The sequence below is a fragment of the Hylobates moloch genome, unplaced genomic scaffold, assembly GCF_009828535.3.
Source record: "Hylobates moloch isolate HMO894 unplaced genomic scaffold, HMol_V3 SCAFFOLD_5, whole genome shotgun sequence".
NCBI lineage: Eukaryota > Metazoa > Chordata > Mammalia > Primates > Hylobatidae > Hylobates > Hylobates moloch.
In genome coordinates this window covers 82129998-82154527 of record NW_026652280.1, presented here as the reverse complement: position 1 = coordinate 82154527, position 24530 = coordinate 82129998, and the positions used below count along the sequence as shown (strand labels likewise).

General features: G+C 39.7%; 1 protein-coding gene and 1 pseudogene across 1 annotated transcript in view; both read left to right on the top strand.

The window, feature by feature from the left end:
- Window positions 1-518: 518 nt before the first annotated feature.
- SLC22A24 (solute carrier family 22 member 24) overlaps window positions 519-24530 on the top strand; it is a 62605-nt gene continuing 38593 nt past the window's right edge. The window contains exons 1-4 of the mRNA XM_032151845.1: window positions 519-1361; window positions 9935-10038; window positions 19874-20028; window positions 20129-20297. Coding sequence (XP_032007736.1) covers window positions 960-1361; window positions 9935-10038; window positions 19874-20028; window positions 20129-20297 — 830 coding nt within the window. The 5' untranslated portion in view covers window positions 519-959. The remainder of the gene's footprint in view (window positions 1362-9934; window positions 10039-19873; window positions 20029-20128; window positions 20298-24530) is intronic.
- LOC116468421 (large ribosomal subunit protein eL29-like) lies at window positions 22080-23386 on the top strand (annotated as a pseudogene).

Sequence of the window (24530 nt, the reverse complement as noted above, 5' to 3'; positions counted from 1 at the left end):
TCCCCTGCTCCATGGCAGCTATCCAGGTATCATTAAACAGTTTCTCTTTAATCTTCCATAGCACACTGTGTATCTTCCTTATAGTTATATGATGACATTACAGTACAATTATTTACAAACCTATCACTTATATGAGACATTGAGCTCAAATTTTATTTTAAACTTATAAATAAATATATGTAAGTTAACATTGCTTTATTTACAGCAATAGTACCAGAAAGCCCAAAATGATATTTGAATGAATCAATAAATCTGGTGAAATACACTACTATAATACATAAAAGCACTATTTCCTTTCTCTTTATTTCTTATCCTAGTTTCCCTATTTTAAAAATCTTTAAAGCCCTGTCATTAGTATGACTTGAACTGAAGCACAACTACAGTTAGCAAAATTCAATGTTTAAACCCCACATTCCACTTTCCTTTAACTAAGGATAGTTTTTATTAACTTTTAGTAAAATTCAGTCCTAGTCAAGAAAAAGCCCTGCTCTCTGATCTTTGTACAAGAACATCATAAAGCAATTCACTTTGGATTTTCTAATATCCCTTTTCTGAGAAGAATGGCAGACTATTGAACAGGCGTATTTTAGGTCACGTGGTGACTGCATCCACCAAAAATCCACCGTTGACTTATCAGGAAACTCAGAGACCAGGATCTTTCACAGAGTAGTCTTTGAAGAAGATTCAGTTGTCAACAGCTAGCAGTCTCTTTGCCAAATAATTGTATCTGTGACTTCTGAAACTATCTGGCTGCCTAAACTTAAAGGACTGGGGGAAAGTCCTTCCACTGCTCTTCTGCAGTGGTGTCACACCACTCAGTGCAGGGCCCACCGAGAAGAACGCAGTGTCAGGATCCACATGGCACTATGGTAACTTTGTGAAAGGGGACATTTTCTCCCTCTGAACGTATCTTCATAAAGTCATTGTGCTTCGTCTTGGGGATCACCTGTTCAGTCTCAATGGGCTTTGATGTGCTCCTGGATCAAGTGGGTGGCATGGGGAGATTCCAGATTTGTCTGATGGCTTTCTTTTGCATCACCAACATCCTGCTGTTCCCTAATATTGTGTTGGAGAACTTCACTGCATTCACCCCTGGTCATCGCTGCTGGGTCTCCCTCCTGGACAATGACACTGTGTCTGACAATGATACTGGGACCCTCAGCAAGGATGACCTCCTGAGAATCTCCATCCCACTGGACTCAAACCTGAGGCCACAGAAGTGTCAGCGCTTTATCCATCCCCAGTGGCAGCTCCTTCACCTGAATGGGACCTTCCCCAACACAAATGAGCCAGACACAGAGCCCTGTGTGGATGGCTGGGTGTACGACAGAAGCTCTTTCCTCTCCACCATAGTGACTGAGGTAAAAGGCCCCATGTAAATCTTCTGTTTATATGATTAAAGTGTTTGGGGTTAACACAAAAAATTGACTTGCTTTATACCTTTAGTCCTTAGATGGGACCTGTAGTCAGCTCGTTCTTCATTCCTTCAGCAGGTGGCAGCAACTGATTATCTATTAATACTCTACAATACAGCCAAGTGTATTAGTATTCCATTGGTGTAAAAGTAATTGTGGTATTAGACCATGAATTTTAAATCATTATAACTAGGCTCAAACACATCTTTATTAATCAAAACAGGAACCATTACAATCAACACATTTTCACCAATGAGAAATAAGTTTGTTAATTCTGTAATATAAACATCTATGCTTTGGGATTTGACAAATTTTTCTGCATTCTGCTGGTTGTGCAAGTGTTTTTCCTACAAAATGTTGTCGAGATACTTAGTTTTGGTTGTTTTTGTTTTTTGTTTTTTGAGGGAGGCCAGAGTTTTATTACTACTCAAATTAGTCTCCTTGAGCATTCGGGGAGCAGAGTTTTTAAGGATAACTTGGTGGGTTGAGGGGAGCCAGTGAGCCAAGAGTGCTGACTGGTCAGGGCTGAATTCACAGGGAGTCAAAGCTGCCTTCTTGTGCTGAGTCACTTCCTGAATGGGGACCACAAGATCAGATGAGCCAGTTTATCAATCTGGGTGGTGACAGCTGATCCATCAAGTGCCAGGTCTGCAAAATATCTCAAGCACTGATCTTAGGAGCAGTTTAGGGAGGGTCGGAATCTTGTGGCCTCCAGCAGCATGACTATTAAACCACAATTTCTAATCCTGTGGCTAATGTTAATCTAGTCCCCAGGCAAGAAGGAGGTCTGCTTTGGGAAAGACTGTCTTTGTTTAAACTATAAACTACAAGCTAAGTTTCTCCCAAAGTTAGTTCAACCTATGCCCAGGAATGCACAAGGACAGCTTGGAGGTTAGAAGCAAGATGGAGTCCGTTAAGTTAGATCTCTTTCACTGTCTCAGTCATAAATTTGCAAAGGCGGTTTCAATCCCTCCCTTTGGGTTTTATAACACCGTAATCTTAAGGTGTAGGCTATGAAGATGGGAAAAGGCCATCTATCACTCCAGCTTCTTCCTGCTGACGGGACATAATGAGAATGGGAGTGAACCCCAAGGTGAGAAGAGTGGAACTGCTTTGCAGCTGAGTGTATTCATGCAGGCCTGGATGGGCTTCCAAGGCTTGCGTGGCAAAAATATTAGTTCTCTCATCTATAGTTTTAGTATAGTATTTAAATGAACAGCATGCTATAAGGTAAATAATGAGTCCTAGGATGAGGAGTACAATTCCCAATTTTAAAAGCAAAGATTTGAAAACATTTGTTTGGGACCTTCTAACCCACAAATAATTTAGAATTTAGTCTAACCTGCAGGAAAAAAAATCAAGAACAGCTAACAAAAGTGTAATATAGTTTTTCTTTTGAAGCATAATTTTTCTCTCTCCAGTCCCTATTTTTATTAAAAACAAATTATGATAGAACTGACTTACAGTTTACAAAACAAACTTTAGTCTCACTGTACTTGGCCTGATTATTTGCATAAAGTGCAGCAAGAATAACTATTTTTCACTTAGGCTTTTTTTAATTGGCTTTGATGAAACTCTGTTCCATGAAGAATCTCAGATAAGGCTTTTTAAAAGCCGAGCCCAGCCATGGGTTTGTACTCTCAAATACCTATGAGTTGAGCAAAGTCCTCTCCTTGAGATAACTCAGGGTTCCTGGGCCTGTTAGAAAGTGACATTCTTTACTTAACACAGGTCAGGAACCTTGTACAGGGACTCTGTGTGGACAAGGTATGAGGCCAGATTCCCCAAAGGGTTTTAATTGGCTCCATAAGTCAACTTTGATTCTTTACAAGAAGCATGCCATTCCAGTCAAAGCCTTGGTAAAATGACCAGTTTCTCCAATTGTATCCTTTACTCTGATAGAGGGGCTTAGTTTTCCAAACAAAACCCAACAAAGATAGCATAAGGCCAACTGAATCTGTCTCCTCTCTCTCCTCCTTTTTTTTCCTGCCATTTACTCAAAGGAGAAAACAAAACTCTTTCATTACCTTTTAACATTACATAAAAATTGTCTTCAAAAGAGAAAACCAAATTTCATGTTTGCATTAGTGCATCTTTAATGTTAAAGTTTGTTTTTTAAAATAAAATTTTATATTGCTATCTAGTTTTAATTAGTTTGACCATAAGATAAGATTTTTATAAACTTTTTAGAACCCTTCACAATTTTCCATCAAACAGCACATCAATTTTCTAAGAAAACCCTGTTATTTGGACACATGCGCCCAGATTCTGGCCCCACATCAGTATGATTTTAATGTTCTAACCTATTGGAAAAAGCTAAATAATTTCTTTTAAGTCTTAGCCAACTTGTTTATACCCACAGAATTTTTTATAAGATTAACCCTTTACAAAACCTTTTCACTTTGCTTAAACTTTCAGTTTTGTCTTATTACTCTTTTAGTTTAAGACAATCTTTAAAAACCCCTCTAAACTAGAAAAAATTACATTCCCTTTAACAAAAGCCATAGTCTTATGTCTTCTTATAAACTTTTACCAAAAACACATTCCCTACACACCTTGTATGTCAAACTGTTTCTCCAGTAATCTCAACTTCATGTTCCAATGTTAACTCTTTGCTACTTTTGTTTTTTAGTGAAAAACCTGATAAGTAAGCAATTTTAATTATGTACTGGGGTGGAGCCTAGAACATCAGATAGAAGTGAATATAAGATCTAATTCTTTTCTGCATACCTAAGGGCAAGGCTCTTCATGTGTCCCCAAGCCTCATCTATAATCTAATGCTCCAAAGTAGGTAAATTGAATGATTTTCAAAGGTCAAGGAAACACTTTGACCTTAAGGCATTTAGCAGATCTGGTATCTGGCCTTAATTTAGACCAAATGTCTACATTTTCAAGACATTTTGTTTTACCAATAATCTTTAAAACTGTCTTTATTCCCAGATATGGTGGCTCATGCCTGTAGTCCCAGCACTTTGGGAGGCCAAGGAGGGCAGATCATGAGGTCAAGAGATTGAGACCATCCTGGCCAACATGGTGAAACTCCATCTCTACTAAAAATACAAAAATTAGCTGGGCATGGTGGCGTGTGCCTGTAGTCCCAGCTACTCAGGATGCTGAGGCAGGAGAATTGCTTGAACCCAGAATGCAGCAGTTGCAGTGAGCTGAGATTGCGCCACTGCACTCCAGTCTGGTGACAGAGCAAGACGCCGTCTCAAAAGAAAAAAAAAACTGTCTTTATTTCCAAAAGATTACTAAAGACATGTGAACAAAAAGTCATTAAAGTTTCTATTTTTCTGACAAAATATTAAGCTCTTATTTTTCTAAGCTAATTAATCAGAGCCCTTTTACATATAAATATCACACACACACAAAAAAACATATAAATACAGACAAACAGAAGATTCAGCACTTGGAAGATTTTTCATTTGTCAGTTTCTTAATTGGATTACTGGCTTCAGGGTAGAGCCCTTAGAGGAAAAGGGCCAGGAAAGCATGCATTTCTAGGGCCTAATCACAGCTGAAGGTAAAGACAGATCCCCAAAATTAGGGGTGCCATTTTATACTGGATCCTGGATCAGATCCCTAAGAGGAGGGAAATACTTTGGGAGAAGACAGTGCAGTGCTTTTACCGACTGTGCATTTCATTGCAAGGCAACCCAGCCAATCAGCCCATTTTATAATCAGACCATCCCCCATGAGAGTCTCATTTCTCAGTGGGGTTTGGGGATGTTTCCATATCTTCCAGGTAGCCAAGAGCATGCCTCTCTGATCCAGGTGTGCAGAGTCAAGTGTTCCTCCACAACTACTATTAGCCATCCCCTAAGGTATATTTCTTACCTAGTTATTACACACCAAGCTCTTTCATAATGAAAAGTAATTTCTAATACCCCTAAAACCCAAAACTGTCAGATAACACAACACGAAACAGAACAGAGCCTTTTGAGAGGGATCTATCTGCTTTTAATTCCTGGGGTTTCATGAGGAAAACAGAGCTTTTCTCCAAAACGGGGTCTGTGGCACCTTCTGTTTTTCCCAAGAAGTCCCAGGCTACCAGAAATTATCTTAGGGACCCTCGTGTGTGCATTAAGAGTGGCAAGACAAAAAAAAATGGAGAAAAATATTTTAGTTGACTGAGAAGAAAAAAGCTTTTTCCAGAAAAAAAAGTTCCAAGAAGAGAAAAACATAAAGGCCTTTTAAATATGTCTATAGCTTGTTTATCCACTTTTAATTAAGCTGACTTTTAACCACAGTGCTCTTTCAAAAAATCCTTTCAGATCTCTTATTACCCAAGCAGCCAATATTTCTGAACTTTGCCAAAGGTAACCTCCTAGGTGCTTTAAAGACATGGTAGGCAGTTTCTTTTTACAAGATTTAGAATCTCTACAAGGTAGTTCAGAGAAAAGAAAATTCAACAGAGGAAATCAAAAGCTATCCATGGGGGAAAAAAACCTTATTAAATGGCAAAGTTACACAAATAACAGACCAGGAAGGAATCATTCCAGAAGCCAACAATTGAACCCAGGCTACCACTATCAAAAGATAAAGCCTTAGCTATTGAGCTATACAGCATTGAGCAGTTTCTATTGCTTTTCCCAGAAGAAGCCTACAGCCTACAGAAGCCAATTTCTTTTTTTTCTTTTTTTTTTTTTGAGACAGAGTCTGGCTCTGTTGCCCAGGCTGGAGTGCAGTGGTGTGATCTCTGCTCACTGCAAGCTCTGCCTCCTGGGTTCATGCCATTCTCCTGCCTCAGCCTCCCAAGTAGCTGGAACTACAGGCACCTGCCACCATGCCTGGCTAATTTTTTGTATTTTTAGTAGAGATGGGGTTTCACTGGGTTAGCCAGGATGGTCTCGATCTCCTGACCTCATGATCTGCCTGCCTCAGCCTCCGAAAGTACTGGGATTACAGGCATAAGCCACTGCACCCAGCCTCAGAAGCCAATTTCAAGCTTGCAAAGCTTTTAACTGGTCAGGAAAAAATTGTAGGACTATGACATGAACCCCCAAATTCCTGTCCTCTGGATGTTGGAAACAAAAAGAATGTATCCCCGCATGGTCACAAGGTTGAGCTCTTAAGGACACAAAACAAGACAGAAATTTCATACAGTATTGGCTTCAGGGACCCATAGCAAAGTTTGTAACTGACCAGCCTGCTGAGCTGGCTTGAAAAGCAGGCTTATAGAGGTCCTAAACCCACGTTCTATCCTGTGATACCCCTCTCTCCATTACAGAACACAGAAAGACAAATTCTTAGCACAAACTATACCAGATATGCTACAGCCTAAGATTAGTCTCACAAATCCTTTTTTTATTAATCAAACCCTTGCAGATGAGACAGATAGTTTACTATTTACCAAGACAGAGAAAGACTGACAGAGACCAGAAACTTGACCAGTAAGAATTTCTTACCCTTTTTGCTGGGATATCAGGTTTCCAGGTTCCCTTTCTCTGCAGCTTCCAGAAGAATGGAGTGGCTTCTGATGATCCTGCTCACTTGTGCTATAGCTGTGGGGTTCACACCACTTTAAAAGAGGAAATCACCCTTTCCTGTTTTATGGAACCATAGACAATATTCTTAATTTGCAAGATGCTGCCCAATGGGCTGCATGGGGAACTGAATTAACATTTTCCATTCCAGCAAAATACACATACAAAACAGACATTAGTCCCCTCATTCAGCACCCAATATCAGCCTGGCAAAGCTCAAACTTTTTTCCTGTTGGTCCCTGTTGTCTTTGATCCACTCCAGGTGGGGAGAGATGACCTGCAAATGTAATTCACAATGGCGTCTCTGGGCAAGGCAAAGAGCAGATAGTTACCCTGAGAGACAGGCCTGTTGAGCCTTTTTTAGGGCTCATCAAATATAACCAGACAAATAAGGAGGGTTCTCTGAGTTAGGGCTACTGGACTTCCACCAACAACCCCTTCTGAGATCCCTTTCACATATACAAACACACACAAAGATGAGATGGACAGAAGGCCTTCCAAACCAGATCCCTAGCCAAGAACTTCAAGATTATCCCTTCCAAACTATCCTCCTATTCTCCATCTGAGAAACCTCCTTGAAATCTTCCTGATTGAGGAGAAGCCTCCCAAACCAGGACTCTTCCTACTAGTTAGAAAGAACCAACTGAGACCCCCTCAGGAGCCAAACAGACACCCTGCAATGGAGCTACAGACACAGATACCCCATGGTGGAGCTACAAACAGACACCCTGCAATGGGGCTACAGACACCCCACCATAGGGCTACAGAATCCATCAAGAGAAGGAAGGAGGTGTTGGCAGTGTCTAGGATACTCACCAATGCAGACACACCACATTGGGGCTACAGACAGACACCCTCTGATAGAGCTATAGTTAAGGGACATCTCTCCATGACTATTTCTCCATTGCAATTAAACCCATGTACATTGGATTGGCAGCTCCCCACCAGTAGAGAGAGTACCAGAGTCAGCCACCAGTCCAAGAGAACTAGGCGACCACTTGGGCTGGCTTCTGGATCCATTGCTGAAGGGGGGCCACTGAACCATGGGCAGGTAGCCACAAGGGCAATCCCAGATGAGCTCCCAAATTTGCAACCACCCAAGGGTGAGTCACCTTGTCCACTGCCTAGACAGAGCCTATTCATCAAGACAGGGGAATTGCAATCAAGAAAGAATAATTCATGCAGAGCCAGCTGTGCAGGAGACCGGAGTTTTATTATTACTCAAATTAGCCTCAAAATAGTTGTTGAGATGTTTGAAGAAGTGGGAGTCAGTTGGCAAGAGGTCAGGTGAATATGGTGGATAAGGCACAACTTCGTAGCCGAATTTGTTCAACTTTTAAAGCATTGGTTGTATGATGTGCAGTTGGATGTTGTCATTGAGAAGAACTGGGCCCTTTTTATTGGCCAGTGCTAGTTGCAGGTGTTGCAGTTTTCAGTGCATCTCATCGATGTGCTGAGCATACTTCTCAGATGTAATGGTTTCACTGGGATTCAGAAAGCTGTAGTGGATCAGACCAGCAGCAGACCACCAAACAGTGACCATGACCTTTTTTTTGGTGCAAGTTTGGCTTTGGAAAGTGCTTTGGAGCTGCTTCTCAATCCAGTCACTGAGCTGGTCATTGTCAGTTGTCATATAAAATCTACTTTTCATCACACATTACAATCTGATCAAGGAATGGTTTGTTGCTGTGTAGAATAAGAAGATGACACTTCAAAATATTGATGTTTTCTATTTGCAGTCAGCTCATGAGGCACCCACTTATCAAGCTTTTTCACCTTTCCAATTTGTCCCAAATGCCAAATGACTGTAGAATGGTCAATGCTGAGTTCTTTGGCAACTTCTTGTGTAGTTGTAAGAGGATCAGCTTTGATGATTTCTCTCAATTGGTCGTTGTTGACTTCCGATGGCCGGCCACTACACTCCTCATCTTCAAGGCTCTCGTCTCCTTTGCAAAACTTCTTGAACCACCACTGCACTGTATGTTCATTAGCAGTTTCTGGGTCAAATGCGTTGTTGATGTTGCAAGTTGTCTCCACTGCTTTACAGCCCATTTTGAACTCAAATAAGAAAATCAGTCGGATTTGCTTTTTGTCTAACCTCATTTCCATAGTCAAAATAAACATAAAATAAACAGCAAGTAACAAGTCATTAGCAAAAAAATAAAGCAAGAAATGTCCATTGCAATGACTGATAACATAACCACATTCAGAATGTATTCCAATATCAAATGGCAAATTCCAACAATGCAAAAATCACAATTACGTTTGCACCAACCTAATATTAAGCGAATTAATTAAACAAACTAAACATAAACCTGTTATTATGTCATTTAATCTAGGGAGAAAGACCTATAATTTTTAAAGTATTTGAAATGCTGTTAGGCAAATGTTATGCTAGGTCACCCCAGTTTTGAGTGAGTCTCAATACTTAAAAAACTGATACCCAGAGCAAGTAAATCAGAACCTCTGGGCACAGGATCCAGGCATCAGTATTTTTAAAGCTGTTCAGGTGATTCAATGTGTGGACAAAGATGAGACTTACTGTAGTAGTTGAATTATAGACTGCTAAGTGAAGTCAAAGGCAGAGCTCATATGTTACCTACATGATGATGGAAGCCTTCTTAGAAAGATTGTGGGAGTTTTATATATTTTTAAAATTTTTGTACCTGAAGTCTTTAATTGTTTTTTATGTGCTTTTAATTATAATACCCAAAAAAATGTGTATAAGGTAATGCATTAAAGGAACTTAGTGGTCTCAGAGGAAAAGGAATAAAGACATGTAGACACATGGATATATATTTTGGAAGGTTAGGAGGTGAGAGAAAGACAGATGCATTTGAAAAGTTGAAATAAGTTTAGTATTTTTAGAATATGAGCTACCAGAAAAGACTACCTGCAGATGAATCTGGAGAGGAAGGCAGGACCTGCCTAGCAAAGGATCGTGTACACCATATGTAGGAGTTTGGAGTCAGTTTCTACTAAAGAGTTGAAACTCTTGTCAAGCTCTGCTGTACTGCTTTCTTTCTCTTCCAGTGGGACCTGGTATGTGAATCTCAGTCACGAAAATCAATGGTTCAATCCCTATTTATGGTTGGGTCACTGCTGGGAGGTCTAATATATGGCCATCTTTCAGACAGGTGAGTGTCATCTCACTTTCTTTGGGGCTGTTTATCAGATGATATATTCATTCCTTTATTTTAGAAATATTTACTGAGCTCTAACTGTATACTTTGCATTGTGCTATGTGCTGATATCTCTTTCTGACTCCAGGAAGCTACAGCTGATTAAGAATGCTTATTTGAATTAGAAATGATACTTGGGTATTAAAAGTCTGTTTATTGTACTGGATAAAAGAGGACAGAAAAAGACATCCAAATCAGAGTAAAAGAAGTTTCAGGAAGGGATTTTTAGAGTAGATTACAGGATTTGAGGTTTACTTGTAGGAGTTAGTTCAATACAGGGAGAGGAAGGGTGTTTGAGGCAGGAGGTGCTTCGTGTTTGAAAGTGCAAATTTGTGAAACAGCATTATTGGCCTTGACAATGTTCTGAACCACCTAGACCCTGTGAGATAAATTATTGTAGGCACTTTTAGACTGGCCATCATTTCATACCTGCAGCATAAGTGCTCATGTGCAGTGGGTAGTCATCATTATAAAATCTGATGGTTGTGCAGCACTGTGGCCCTCACAGGATGGGAAGACATTGTACCTCTAACCTGGATGCTGATCCTTGTGAAATAGTTTTAAAAGGTCATTTGTATAACCACATAAGGGTTATACAAAATAGATTGTATTTATCTACTGATCTACTCTAATAGATTGTGGTATATTCATATAAATAAATTAAGAACCTAGAATGGACTGGGCACGGTGGCTCATGCCCATAATCCCAACACTTTGGGAGGCCAAGCTGGGTGAATCACTTGGGGTAAGGAGTTTGAGACCAGCCTGGCCAATATTGTGAAACCCCATCTCTACTAAAAATACAAATATTAGCCTGGCATGGTGGCTGGCACCTATATAGCTCCCAGCTATTCAGGAGGCTGAGGTGTGAGAATCGCCTGAACCCAGAAGGCAGAGGTTGCAGTGAGCTGAGATCATGCCACTGTACTCTGGCCTGGGCAACAAAGCGAGACACTGTCTGAAAAAAAAAAAAGAAAGAAAAAAAAAGAACCTAGGATGACTTTGCTTGAAGATGAGATGTTTGGGGGTTCCTGTGTCCTGGCAGAGCTCCTTCTGAAGGAGGCACTCAACCATGGCTGTCACTGAAGCACGTCACCCACAAGGACACTGAAACTGGATTCCTTCCTTACACCTTATACAAAAATTAACTCAAGATGGATTAAAGACTTAATGTAAGACCTAACACCATAAAACCCTAGAAGAAATGGATACATTCCTGGACAAATACACCCTAGAAGAAAATCTAGGCAGTACCATTCAGGACTTAGGCATGAGCAAAGACTTCATGACTAAAACACCAAAAGCAATGGCAACAAAAGCCAAAATAGACAAATGGGATTTAATTTGTAGGGACCAGCTCTACAGGGTCTGTGGGTTTTTCTCCCCATGTACAGAGATGAGAGATCGTAGATATAAAGACACAAGACAAAGAGGTAAAAGAAAAGACAGCTGGGCCTGGGGGACCACTACCACCAAGACATGGAGACTGGTGGTGGCCTCGAATGCCAGCCTGTGCTGTTATTTATTGGATACAAGACAAAGGGGCAGGGTAAGGACTGTGAGCCATCTCCAATGATAGGTAAGGTCATGTGGGTCACGTGTCCACTGGACAGGGGGCCCTTCCCAGTTTGGCAGCTGAGGCAGACAGAGAGAGAGAGAGGAGAGAGTTTACACCATTATTTCTGTATTTCAGAGACTTTTAATACTTTCACTAATTCTGCTACTGCTATCTAGAAGGCAGAGCCAGGTGTACAGGATGGAACATGAAAGCAGACCAGGAGCATGACTGCTGAAACACAGCATCACAGGGAGATGGTTAGGCCTCCGGATAACTGCAGGTGGGCCTGACTGATGTCAGGCCCTCCACAAGAGGTGGTGGAGCAGAGCCTTCTCTAACCCCCCCAGGGAAAGGGAGAATCCCTTTCCCGGTCTGCTAAGTAGCAGGTGCTTTTCCTAGGCACTGACTCTACCACTAGACCAAGGTCCACTAGGTAACAGGTGTCTTCCCAGGCGCTGGTGTTGCCGCTAGACCAAGGAGCCCTCTGTTGGCCCTGTCCAGGCATAACAGAAGGCTCACACTCTTGTCTTCTGGTCACTTCTCACTGTGACCCTTCAGCTCCTATCTCTGTATGGCCTGATTTCTCCTAAGTTATAATTGTAGAGCAAAGATTATTATAATATTGGAATAAAGAGTAATTGCTACAAATGATTAATAATATTCATATATAATCAGGTCTATGATCTATATCTAGTATAACTATTCTTATTTTATATATTTTCTTTATTATACTGGAACAGCTCGTGCCCTCAGTCTTTTGCCTCAGTGCCTGGGTGGCTTGCCACCCACACTAATTAAACTAATGAGCTTCTGCCCAGCAAAAGTAACTATCATCAGAGTGAACAGGCAACCTATAGAATGGGAGAAAATATTTGCAGTCTATCCATCTGGCAAATGGCTAATATCCAGAATCTAAAAAGAACTTAAACAAATTTACAAAAAAAAAAATCAAAAAGTGGGCAAAGGATATGAACAGACATTTCTCAAAAGAAGACATTTATGCAGCCAACAGACACATGAAAAAATGTTCATCATCACTAGTCATCAGAGAAATGCAAATCAAAACCACAATGAGATACCATCTCACACCAGTTAGAATGGCCATCATTAAAAAGTCAGGAAACAACAGGTGCTGGAGAGGATGTGGAGAAATAGGAACACTTTTACACTGTTGGTGGGAGTGTAAATTAATTCTACCATTGTGGAAGACAGTGTGGTGATTCCTCAAGGTTCTAGAACTAGAAGTACCATTTGACCCAGCAATCACATTCCTGGGTATATACCCAAAGGATTATAAATCATGCTACTATAAAGACACATGCACATGTATGTTTATTGTGGCACTATTCACAATAGCAAAGACTTGGAACCAACCCAAATGTCCACCAATGATAGACTGGATTAAGAAAATGTGGCATATATACACCATGGAATACCATGCAGCCATAAAAAAGGATGAGTTCATGTCCTTTGCAGGGACTTGAATGAAGCTGGAAACCATCATTCTAAGCAAACTATCACAATGACCAAAAGCCAAACACCGCATGTTCTCACTTATAGCTGGGAGTTGAACAACGAGAACACATGGACACAGGGTGGGGAATATCACACACCAGGGCCTGTCGGGGAGTGGGGGGCTGGGGCAATGATAGCATTATGAGAAATACCTAATGTAAATGACGACTCAATGGGTGCAGCAAACCAACATGGCACATGTATACATATGTAACAAACCTGCACATTGTGCACATGTACCCTAGAACATAAAGTATAATTTTTAAAAATCACAAGTATTCCTATACACAAATAACAGACAAACTGAGAGCCAAATCCTGAGTGAACTCTCATTCACAATTGCTACTAAGAGAATAAAATACCTAGGAATACAACTAACAAGGGATCTGATGGACCTCTTCAAGGAGAACCACTGCTCAAAGAAATAAGAGAGGACATGAACAAATGGAAAAACATTCCATGCTCATGGATAAAAAGAATCAATATTGTGAAAATTGCCATACTTCCCAAAGTAATTTATACATTCAATGCTATCCCCATCAAGCTACCAATGACTTTCTTCACAGAATTGGAAAAAACTGCTTTAAGCTTCATATGGAACCAAAAAAAGACCCCACAGAGCTAAGAAAATCCTAAGCAAAAAGCATAAAGCTGGAGGCAACACACTACCTGATTTCAAATTACGCTACAAGGCGACAGTAATCAAAACAGCATGGTACTGGTACCAAAACAGATATATAGACCAATGGAACAGAATAGGGGCCTCAGAAATAACACCACACATCTACAACCATCTGATCTTTGACAAACCTGACAAAAACAAGAAATGGGGAAAGGATTCCCTATTTAATAAGTGGTATTGGGAAAACAGGCTAGCCATATGCAGAAAATTAAAACTGGATCTCTTCTTTACACCTTATACAAAAATTACTTCAAGATGGATTAAAGACTTAAAAGTAATACCTAAAAACCATAAAAATCCTAGAAGAAAACCTAGGCAATACCATTCAAGTCATAGGCACGGGCAAAGACTTCATGTCTAAAACACCAAAGCAATGGCAACAAAAGCCAAATAGACAAATGGGATCTAATTAAACTAAAGAGTTCTGCACAGCAAAAGAAACTATCATCAGAGTGAACAGGAAACATACAGAATGGGAGAAAATTTTTGCAACCTATCCATCTGACAAAGGGCTAATATCCAGAATCTAAAAAGAACTTAAACAAATTTACAAGAAAAAAAAACAAACGACCCCATCAAAAAGTGGGCAAAGGATATGAACAGACACTTCTCAAAAGAAGACATTTATGCAGCCAACCAACATATGAAAAAATGCTCATCATCACTGGTCATCAGAGAAATGCAAATCAAAACCGCAATGAGATACCATCTCATGCCAGTTAGAATGGCAATCATTTAAAAAGTCAGGAAACAACAGATGCTGGAGAGGATGTGGAGAAATAGGAACACTTTAACCCTGTTGGTGGGAGTGTAAATTAGTTCAACCATTGTGGAAGACAGTGTGGCGATTCCTCAAGGATCTAGAACCAGAAATATTATTTCACCCAGAATCCTACTACTGGGTATATACCCAAAGGATTATAAATCATGCTACTATAAAGACACATGCACATGTATGTTTATTGTGGCACTATTCACAATAGCAAAGACTTGGAACCAACCCAAATGTCCATCAATGATAGACTGGATTAAGAAAATGTAGCACATATACACCATGGAATACTATGCAGCCATAAAAAAGGATGAGTTCATGTCCTTTGCAGGGACATGGATGAAGCTGGAAACCATCATTCTCAGCAAATTAACACAGGAACAGAAAACCAAACACCGCATGTTCTCACTCAGAAGTGGGAGTTGAACAATGAGAACACATGGACACAGGGAGGGGAACATCACACACCAGGGCCTGTCGGGGAGTGCAGGGCTAGGGGAGGAGTAGCATTAGGAGAAATACCTAATGTAGATGACAAGTTGATGGATGCAGCAAACCACCATGGCACTTGTATATCTATGTAACAAAACTGCACATTCTGCACAGGTACCCCAGAACTTAAAGTATAATAAAAAGGAGATATACCTAATGCTAAATGATGAGTTAATGGGTGCAGCACACCAACATGGCACATGTATACATATGTAACAAACCTGCACATTGTGCACATGTACCCTAAAACTTAAAGTATAATAATAATAAAATAAAATAAATTTTTTAATGAAAAATAAACTTCAATGAAATGTTTAATAAGGGATGTAACAATGATTGGGTTTGTGACAGCTGAGTTGAAAAGACTGTTAGTAAGAACTAATAGTGGCAGCCAGGAGACCAGTTGTAAAATAATTTATTTCAATAACCATGGCTCAGATTTGTAAGATGACCCTAACAGATCTAAAATAGTAAAGGGATATTTTGGAAGATAGTAAAGGAACTCTAGAATTTATCAAGTTCAACCTCCTATCAAATGAAGGAACTTCTGCATTTCTAACAAATAACTATCTTGTTCTGTTACAAAACCTTTAAGAATATGTTGCTCACTTCTTTAAAAAGAACCATCTGCTAGTATTTGACTCCTGTTAATATCACACAGTTAATCCATACATTGAATTTATCTCATTATCTGTGCCTCCTCAAGCTTGAAAGTTTTTTCTGTCTTTCTTCCCCCCAGGACCTAGATGACACCCAATAGTATTCCATTGCACTTAGAATAAAAATCTAAGTTTTCTTATCATAAATCTTGCCAGCTCTGAGATCTGGCTGCTGTATCCCTTTCTCATCTTATCTATTACCTTCTTCCATTTTCTGCTAGTCTTCAAGACATCAAGCTGGTTCCCATCATGTAGCATTTACATTTGCTGTTCCTTCTGGCCATAATATTCTTTTTTCTGCACATAGCTCAGCCCACACCTTCTATTTACTCAAATTTAAATTTCACCCCCTTAAAGATCTCTTCCTTGACTCCTATCTGGTGGTGGCTTCACCCAAGTTACTCTCAGTAAATTTCTCAATCTTTATTTTTAAGGGGAATTTTACAATAAAACCTTTTTAAAGACTTACTCCTCCACTGAGTAGTAGCAAGGACCATTTAAACGGCTGTTGAAATAGTACAGAGGCAAGATCATAAGAATGTAAATTAAAGGGGTATCAAGGGAGATGGTAAGATAGAGCTGGATTTGTAAAATGTTTTAGAGGTGGAGACAATAAGAGTTGCTGATAAGTTTAGAATATTTTCCACTACTGGGGAACTGCTAGGAAGAGAAATAGAAGAATCCAAGGGGATATAGGCTTTTGGCCCGAGCAAACAAGTAAATTCTGATGCCACTATACAAGATGAGAAAAGACTAGAAAGGAAGCAAATCTGGGGAAGAAAGTCAAGATGTCTGCTTTGGACTTGCTGGGTCGGAGTTCCCTATTAGACATGCATATGGAGTTTCAGGTAGACAGTTGTATATAATGGATATTCGGGTCACAGAAGAGGTCGAGGCTACAGAAAATAACTTAGAATTTATTAGCATATAAATATTTTCATAGTTATGAAAGTGGGAGGGGTAACTCAGAAAAGAAATGTAGATAGAGACCAGTGATATCAAGTAGATTAAACTCTGTCTAAAGCAGGAACTCACCATATGATCACCATTTTACATCACTGTGACTGGCATTGGCATTCTCTTACCTTATTAATCAAGTTTTCCAGCCTTGACTTCTTTCTTTTTCAGGTTTCAAAGCTACCCAGATTTATTCATTATGCACTGTAGTATACAACTGTACCTGCATTCTTTTTTCACTAGCATTCATTTTCACCTTAATGTAAGTTCATTAAACCAAATCAAGACTGACACAACTTTTTCCTTCTAGATGCTCTCTTTGCCTCTTCTTCTTCCTCTTCCAATCAAAATATGCACATAGTATTCTATACCACTGTAGGATTACTTTAGTTAACAATAATATATAGTTTCAAATAGCTCAAAGGAGGATATCTAATGTTTCCAACACAAAGAAATGATAAATGTTTTGAGAAGACAGGTATGCTAATCACCCCATTCTAATTACTGTACATTATAAGTATTGAAACATCACTATATATCCCATGAATATGTACAATTATTATTTGTTAATTTAAGAAATAAAATAGGCTGGGCACAGTGGCTCACGCCTGTAATCCCAGCACTTTGGGAGGCCGAGGCTGGAGGATCATGAAGTCAGGAGATCAAGACCATCCTGGCCAACATGGTGAAACCCTGTCTCTCCTAAAAATACAAAAAAAAAAAAACTAGCTGGGCATGGTGATGGGTGCCTGTAGTCCCAGCTACTTGGGAGGCTGAGGCAGGAGAATGGCTTGAACCCAGGAGGCGGAGGTTGCAGTGAGCCGAGATGGCACCACTGCACTCCAGCCTAGTGACAGAGCAAGACTCCGTCTCAATAAATTAATTAATTAATTTTTAAATGCACATGAACCTTCTCTGTTTATCTCCATCAAACACCATCTTCATCTTAGCCCTACCACATTAGTCATGAGAGTTAGCTGCCCAAAATCTTAAACAGTTACCATAATGAAAGGATAATCCTCATTGATGTTTTAGTCAGATATGGTGGAATCTACAGGGCACCCATCTTTCAGACAGTAGCTCAGAGAACCAGGGCCATTTACTGCAGGCCTTTAATTTCTATGAAAGAGCGTATAAGACTACAGTGGACCTTTTATGGTCAGGTCTGGAGTTAGCGTATATTACTTGCCACATCCAAGTAAATCACCATGGTAACTACATTGAATTACAAGAAATGCTTTCTTCCAGTAGGCCTTTAAAAAGAAAAATGATGGTAAATATCTAGCCAGACTCTGTACCATCTGTACTTTTAATGAACGAAAATGTTTCAGTTAATAATTTTCCTTATTTATGAGGCAATATCTTCGTTAATTTGGGCAAGGCCTCTTTCATGCTTGTATAACTCTTCCTGTCTACCCCATTTGTTTCTATTGTCATCTTTCACCATAAAGGGCTTTCTCATGTGTTTATTATTAATGTTTTTATTTGTTCAAGCTAAAAGAAGTGTGATATCATTGGGTATGCAGGTATTTTAATTTACATAAAAGGTATCCAATCTCTTTCTAACCTTTTGTCATTCACCACTAAGTTTTTGAGATCTACCTCTAGTTTCATGTGCATATCTAGTCTGCTGCTTCAAACTATTTCATAGCTCTTCATAGTGATTCCCCAATAATTTTTTCCTATTCTCATTTCCAGTAACGAATTCCTAACAACAGTATTCCTAACAACACACCTATTTCTAATATTAATATCTCGATATGTGTTTCTTTACTATGAGAATATTTTTTACTAATAGGCTTTAATTTTTATAGCAATTTTAGGTTTACAGAAATAATGAGTAGAAAGTACAGAGTGTTCCCATATAATCCCTTCCACAAAGTTTCCCATATTACCAACATTTTGCGCTAGTGTGATACATTTATTACAATTAAAAGACCAATATTGATACATTATTGACTAAAGTTCATAGTTCATCTTAGGGCTCAATCTTTGTGTTGTACAGTGTTATGGGTTTTGGCAAAAGTATAATGTCATGTATCTACCATCAGAGTATCTCCTTAAAAATGTCCTGTGCTACATATACCTATTTATCCCTCCCTCTCATCCGGGGGTAACCACTGCCATGAGATTTTTATTGAGGATATATACATTCTCATTGTACTTATTGCATTTTTATTTCTCAGTTTTCCAATGATTCCTTCTCCATCATGACCTATATCATAGATCTTTTTTTAAAGATAATTCTATTCTAAGTTGCCTCATACAAATTTAGTAATAAAACATATTCCGTATAAACACTCAGAAAGTAAGACATTTTATAAGAGTAATCATGACATAAATATACTACTAGGGTAACAAAAATAACAGAACAGGTGTCCAAAACTAAAGTTTGTTTGTATGCTAGTACTACTGAGAATTTAGTATCAACTCATGTAATTTGGTCAAAGTTAACTCTAGAAAGGGTGCCTGCCCTTCCTGCCGCTCTGTGACACACATACTGCTCTCTTCTATTTGTTTATCTTTCCCTTCTTTGTTTCTCATTCTCTGCCTTACCTCATCCTCTCCTCTGTAAACTTTCTACCAGTTTCTGCACTAAGGGGAACAGTTGCTGAATTGTTTTCTATAGAGCTAAAACACATTTCCCAAGGCCTGTAAATCTAGACATAGCTGAGTGGTTGTTACGCAGCCTATCTGCAACTTTGATTTATTGTCTTTCCACTCTTTTTTCAAATAAGTTTAGCTTTTACCTGGACAGTGCAGAGACCCAAGAACAGATCTCTGGATTTCCCTCCTCAGTGCTCTAAACACAACACACATATCCACTATCCTAAATGCATGTTTTGTAGAACAAACATTTGGGAAATATGGGGCAACTTCCCATATTTCATCTTCTTTTATATGGCTTCATATGGCAAAAGAGTCCTCCCAGGGATAGTTTGGTGAGAGCTTTGACAACACTCTCATGCTGACAAATAGGGAGGGTTACATCTGTGATTTTTGCTGCTCACTAATATAATTATGCCACCCGGTGTCAAGCACCATGTTCCACTTGTTAAACATTTATCCTAATTTCAAGATGTGCCATTGTTTGTCAAGTTTTCCACATGTTGTTTTTGTTCCTAAGTAATCTTATCTGGTTTAATATTTCTTAGGGTTGGACGGAAGATCATATGCAAATTGTGTTTCCTCCAGCTGGCTATCTCTAACACCTGTGCAGCCTTCGCTCCCACCTTCCTTGTTTACTGCATACTGCGCTTCTTGGCAGGGTTCTCCACCATGACTATTTTGGGAAACACTTTTATTCTCAGTAAGTCAATAATTTGAGCATTTTATCATCTCCATGTCTTGAATTGACCTTGAAATTACCATTTGTCTAAAATTATTATTATGTATATGTTTTCTTCCAGGCTTAGAGTGGACATTGCCCCAGTCGCGATCTATGGCAATAATGGTGCTATTATGTTCCTACAGTGTTGGGCAGATGCTCCTAGGAGGGCTGGCTTTTGCCATTCAGGACTGGCGCATATTGCAACTGAGCGTGTCTACACCCATAATTGTCCTCTTCTTGTCCTCTTGGTATGAACAATCTCTACATTCTTTGCCTGTAAGGGAGGCTATGGTAGACATAGGAAAATTCTGACACCAAGGATCTGTTTGGTCTCCGGCCTAGTCCTGAGCCATGATGTCCATAGTACCTATTGTGTCACCTGAGAAGCAAACAATGGAATAGGATGACACTATACGTGGGGAGGCTGGCACTTTGCATTCATTATTTTAGACATGGAATTATCATGGAATTATTTTTCTTAATAGAGAAAATTACCCACTTATTTTTGAAGCAAATGTATTATTTCTTTAACTTTCGGAATATTATGTGATGGAGATGATTTGGGGGCTTTTGTCACTGTAATTGAGATTGAATATAAGGAAAAGACAATAAATTTATCTACGTAACTATTTAAAATTAGAAGAGCATGTTGTCTCTAGCACCAAGAGTTAGAATGGGGGTGACTTCAGGCAACATGACAGAGTAGGATCTCTAAAAATTGGTTCCTCCATAAAAGCAACACAAAACAAGCAAAAAGTTGTCAAAATCATCTCTTTCAGCACTCTGAAAATTAACCAAAGACTTGCAGCAATTTAGGGAATCTTTTGTTGAAGAAAAACTGAGTCCCAGTAAGAAAGTGAATGTTGGAATGTTTTTAACATACCTTAGTTTCAGTACCTACTCTCCAGCTATGCTGCAGCCTTGAAAAAATAACAGCTAACATTCTTGGTACTAGAGGGAGAAGGACAGAGCTTGAGTTATTTCAAAGCCTCATTCACAAAAAGCTGTCATTATTATACCTTTCTGCTGGCTCCCCTAAGACCCTATTTGGAAGGCTGTCTCTATTTGACCTGACTCAAAGTTGCCTAGTGTGAGAAGGCTCCCCTCATAAGGCATTTGTCAAACATATTTACTGACAAATGTTTTGAGGTCACAGCTGTCTGAAGTGATGGATAACAATTTGGGAAAATAATATAATAAAAAAAAGAGTTGAAAATTAGAAGCTGAGGAAAAAACACAGTTGACCCTTGAACAATGCAGAGTGTTGGGGGCACCAACACCCCATGCACTTGAAAATCTGCATATAAATTTTGACTCCCTAAAAACTGAACTACTTATAGCCTACTGTTGGCCGGCAGCCTTAACAATAACATAAACAGTTATTAACACATATTCTGTGTGTTATATGCATTATATGCTATATTCTTATGGTAAAGTAAGCTAGAAAAAAGAAAATGTTATTAAGAAAAGCGTAAGGAAGAGAAAATGTACTTACTATTCATTAAGTGGAAGTGGATTCTCATACAGATCTTAATCCTTAACATCTTCATGTTGAGTAGGCTGAGGAGAGGAAAGAAGAGGAGGAGTTGGTCTTGCTATCTCAGGGGTGGCAAAGGTAGAAGAGGTAGATGAGGTGAAAGGGGAAGTCCCTAAGCTCTCAACTCTGGATGATCTTGGGGCTCTGCATATGCAGTCGGTGGAGACTGAGGCAGAGATGTAAACTGCCTGACTGAGTGTCACATACTCAGAGCCTCTCAATAAAGACTGGGAGAAGTATTGGTTGCAGACAATTAACTTAATAGTTGAGCACTAAGCTAATCAAGTAGACATTCAGTGGCCACACATGACAAATACCGATTTTACAGAATTCATTCACAAAAAGCCACAAATCAAACAAACAACCACTACAACAGGCAGCAACAACAACAAACATTGAGAAAGAGGGAAGAATATGATTTCCAGAATTGTTATATTATATGTTTAAAAGACCTAGTTTTCAACAAAGGAGCCATGGAAGAAAACATGAAAGCATGACTTCTACACAGGAAGAAAAGGCTATCAGTACAAACTATACCTGACAAGCCAGATGTTGGCTTATGAGACACAGGATTTGAATCAACTAAGTTAAATATGATCAAGAATTAAAGAAAACCATGTCTAAATAAGTAACAAAAAAATACAAAAAAAAAAAGATGTCTCCGAATAGAAAACATCAGTGAAGATGGAAATGTTAAAAAAGGAGCCAAATAGAAATTCTAGAGTTGAAATATTCAGAAGTGAAAATTTACTGGATGGTCCAAACAGAAGAGTTGGGCAGGCAGAAAATAAGCAGTAAATTTGAAGACAGAGTATTGAGATTATCCAGTTCAGTTAATAAAATAATAAAGTAAGGAGGAGCAGAGCTTTGAGGATATGTGAGACTCTATCAAGGGTATCAACATATGCATTTTGTAGTCCCAGAAGGAGAGGGCTGAGAAAAAGGGACAAAGTATATTTTTAAAAATAATGGCTAATAAAACAAATATGTTGGAAACATTAATCTACACACCCAAGAAATTCAAAAACTGCAATTCAGATAAACTCAAAAGATCCATACCTAGACACAGTATAATCAAACTACCAAAATCCAAAGACAGATTTTTAAAACCATCAAAAGAAAAGCTAACTCATCATGGACAAGAGATCCTCAATAAGATTAATAGTTGATTTATCAACAGAAAACACAGAGTCTGCAAGGCAGTGAGATTAATTATTCAAAGTGTTGAAAAAAAAAATCTGCCAGAGCCTTCTGGTTCTAGGTGCTTCGGGAGCTGTGGCTTAAGGTGCAGACATAACCAAGTCCAAGAACCATACCAAACACAACCAGTCCCAAAAATGGCACAGAAATCATATCAAGAAACCCTGATCACAAAGATATGAATCTCTTAAGGGTGTGGACCCAAAGTTCCTGAAGAATATGTGCTTTGCCAAGAAGCACATCAAGAAGGGCCTAAAGAAGATGCAGGTCAACGATGCCAAGGCCATGAGTGCACATGCCAAGGCTATCAAGGCCCTCATAAAGCCCAAGGAAGTTAAGCCCAAGATCCCAAAGAGTGTCAGCCACAAGCTCGATTGACTTGCCTACATTGCCCACCCCAAGCTTGGGAAGTAGGCTCTTGCCCACATTGTCAAGGGGCTCGGGCTGTGCCAGCCAAAGGCCAAGGCCAAGGGTCAAACCAAGGCCCAGGCTGCAGCTCCAGCTTCAGTTCCAGCTCAGGCTCCCAAAGGTGCCCAAGCCCCTACAAAGACTTCAGAGTGGATATATCTGTCTACTTCACATCTCTGTCTACCAATGTGAGGACAGAAGGAATGGTGCAACCTCCCCAACAGGCTGCCATACTCATGAGGCTGGGGTCCTCTGGTGCTATTTGTACAAGTAAACCTGAAAAAAAATCTGTCAACAGAGAATTCTACATCTGCCCATATAAAAAAAAAACAAAACCGGGTCTTCCGTTCCAAGATGGTCGAATAGGAACAGCTCTGGTCTGCAGCTCCCAGCGTGATCAATGCAAAAGATGGGTGATTTCTGCATTTCCAACTGAGGTACCTGGTTCATATCACTGGGACTGCTTAGACAGTCGGTGCAGCCCATGGAGAGTGAGTTGAAGCAGGGTGCAGTGTTGCCTCACCTGGGAAGTGCAAGGGGTTGGGGAATTTCCCTTTCCTAGCCAAGGGAAGCCATGACAGACTATCTGGAAAAATGGAAAACAATTTCCAGAATTGTTACATTATGTGTTTAAAAGACCTAGTTTTCAACAAAGGAGCCATGGAAGAAAACATGAAAGCATGATTTCTACACAGGAAGAAAAGGCTATCAGTACAAACTATACCTGACAAGCCAGATGTTGGCTTATGAGACACAGGATTTGAATCAACTAAGTTAAATATGCTCAAGAATTAAAGAAAACCATGTCTAAATAAGTAACAAAAAAATACAAAAAAAAATGATGTCTCCGAATAGAAAACATCAGTGAAGATGGAAATGTTAAAAAAGGAGCCTGGAAAAACTCCTGCCTAAATACTGTGCTTTTCCCAAGGTCTTAGCAACCAGCAGACCAGGAGATACTCTCCCGTGCCTGGCTTGCTGGGTCCCATGCCCACGGAGCCTTGCTCACTGCTAGCACAGCAGTCTGAGATTGACCTGCAAGGCAGCAGCCTGGTGGGGGGAAGGGTGTCTGCCGTTGCTGAGGCTTGAGTAGGTAAATAAAGGGGCCAGGAAGCTCGAACTGGGTGGAGCCCACCACAGCTCAGCAAGAACTACTGCCTTTCTAGATTCCACCTCTGTGGGCTGGGCATAGATGAACAAAAGGCAGCAGAAACTTCAGCAGACTTAAACGTCTCTGTCTGACAGCTTTGAAGAGACCAGTGGTTCTCCCAGCACAGTGTATGAGCTCTGAGAATGGACAGGCTGCCTCCTTAAGTGGGTCCCTGAACCCTGTGTA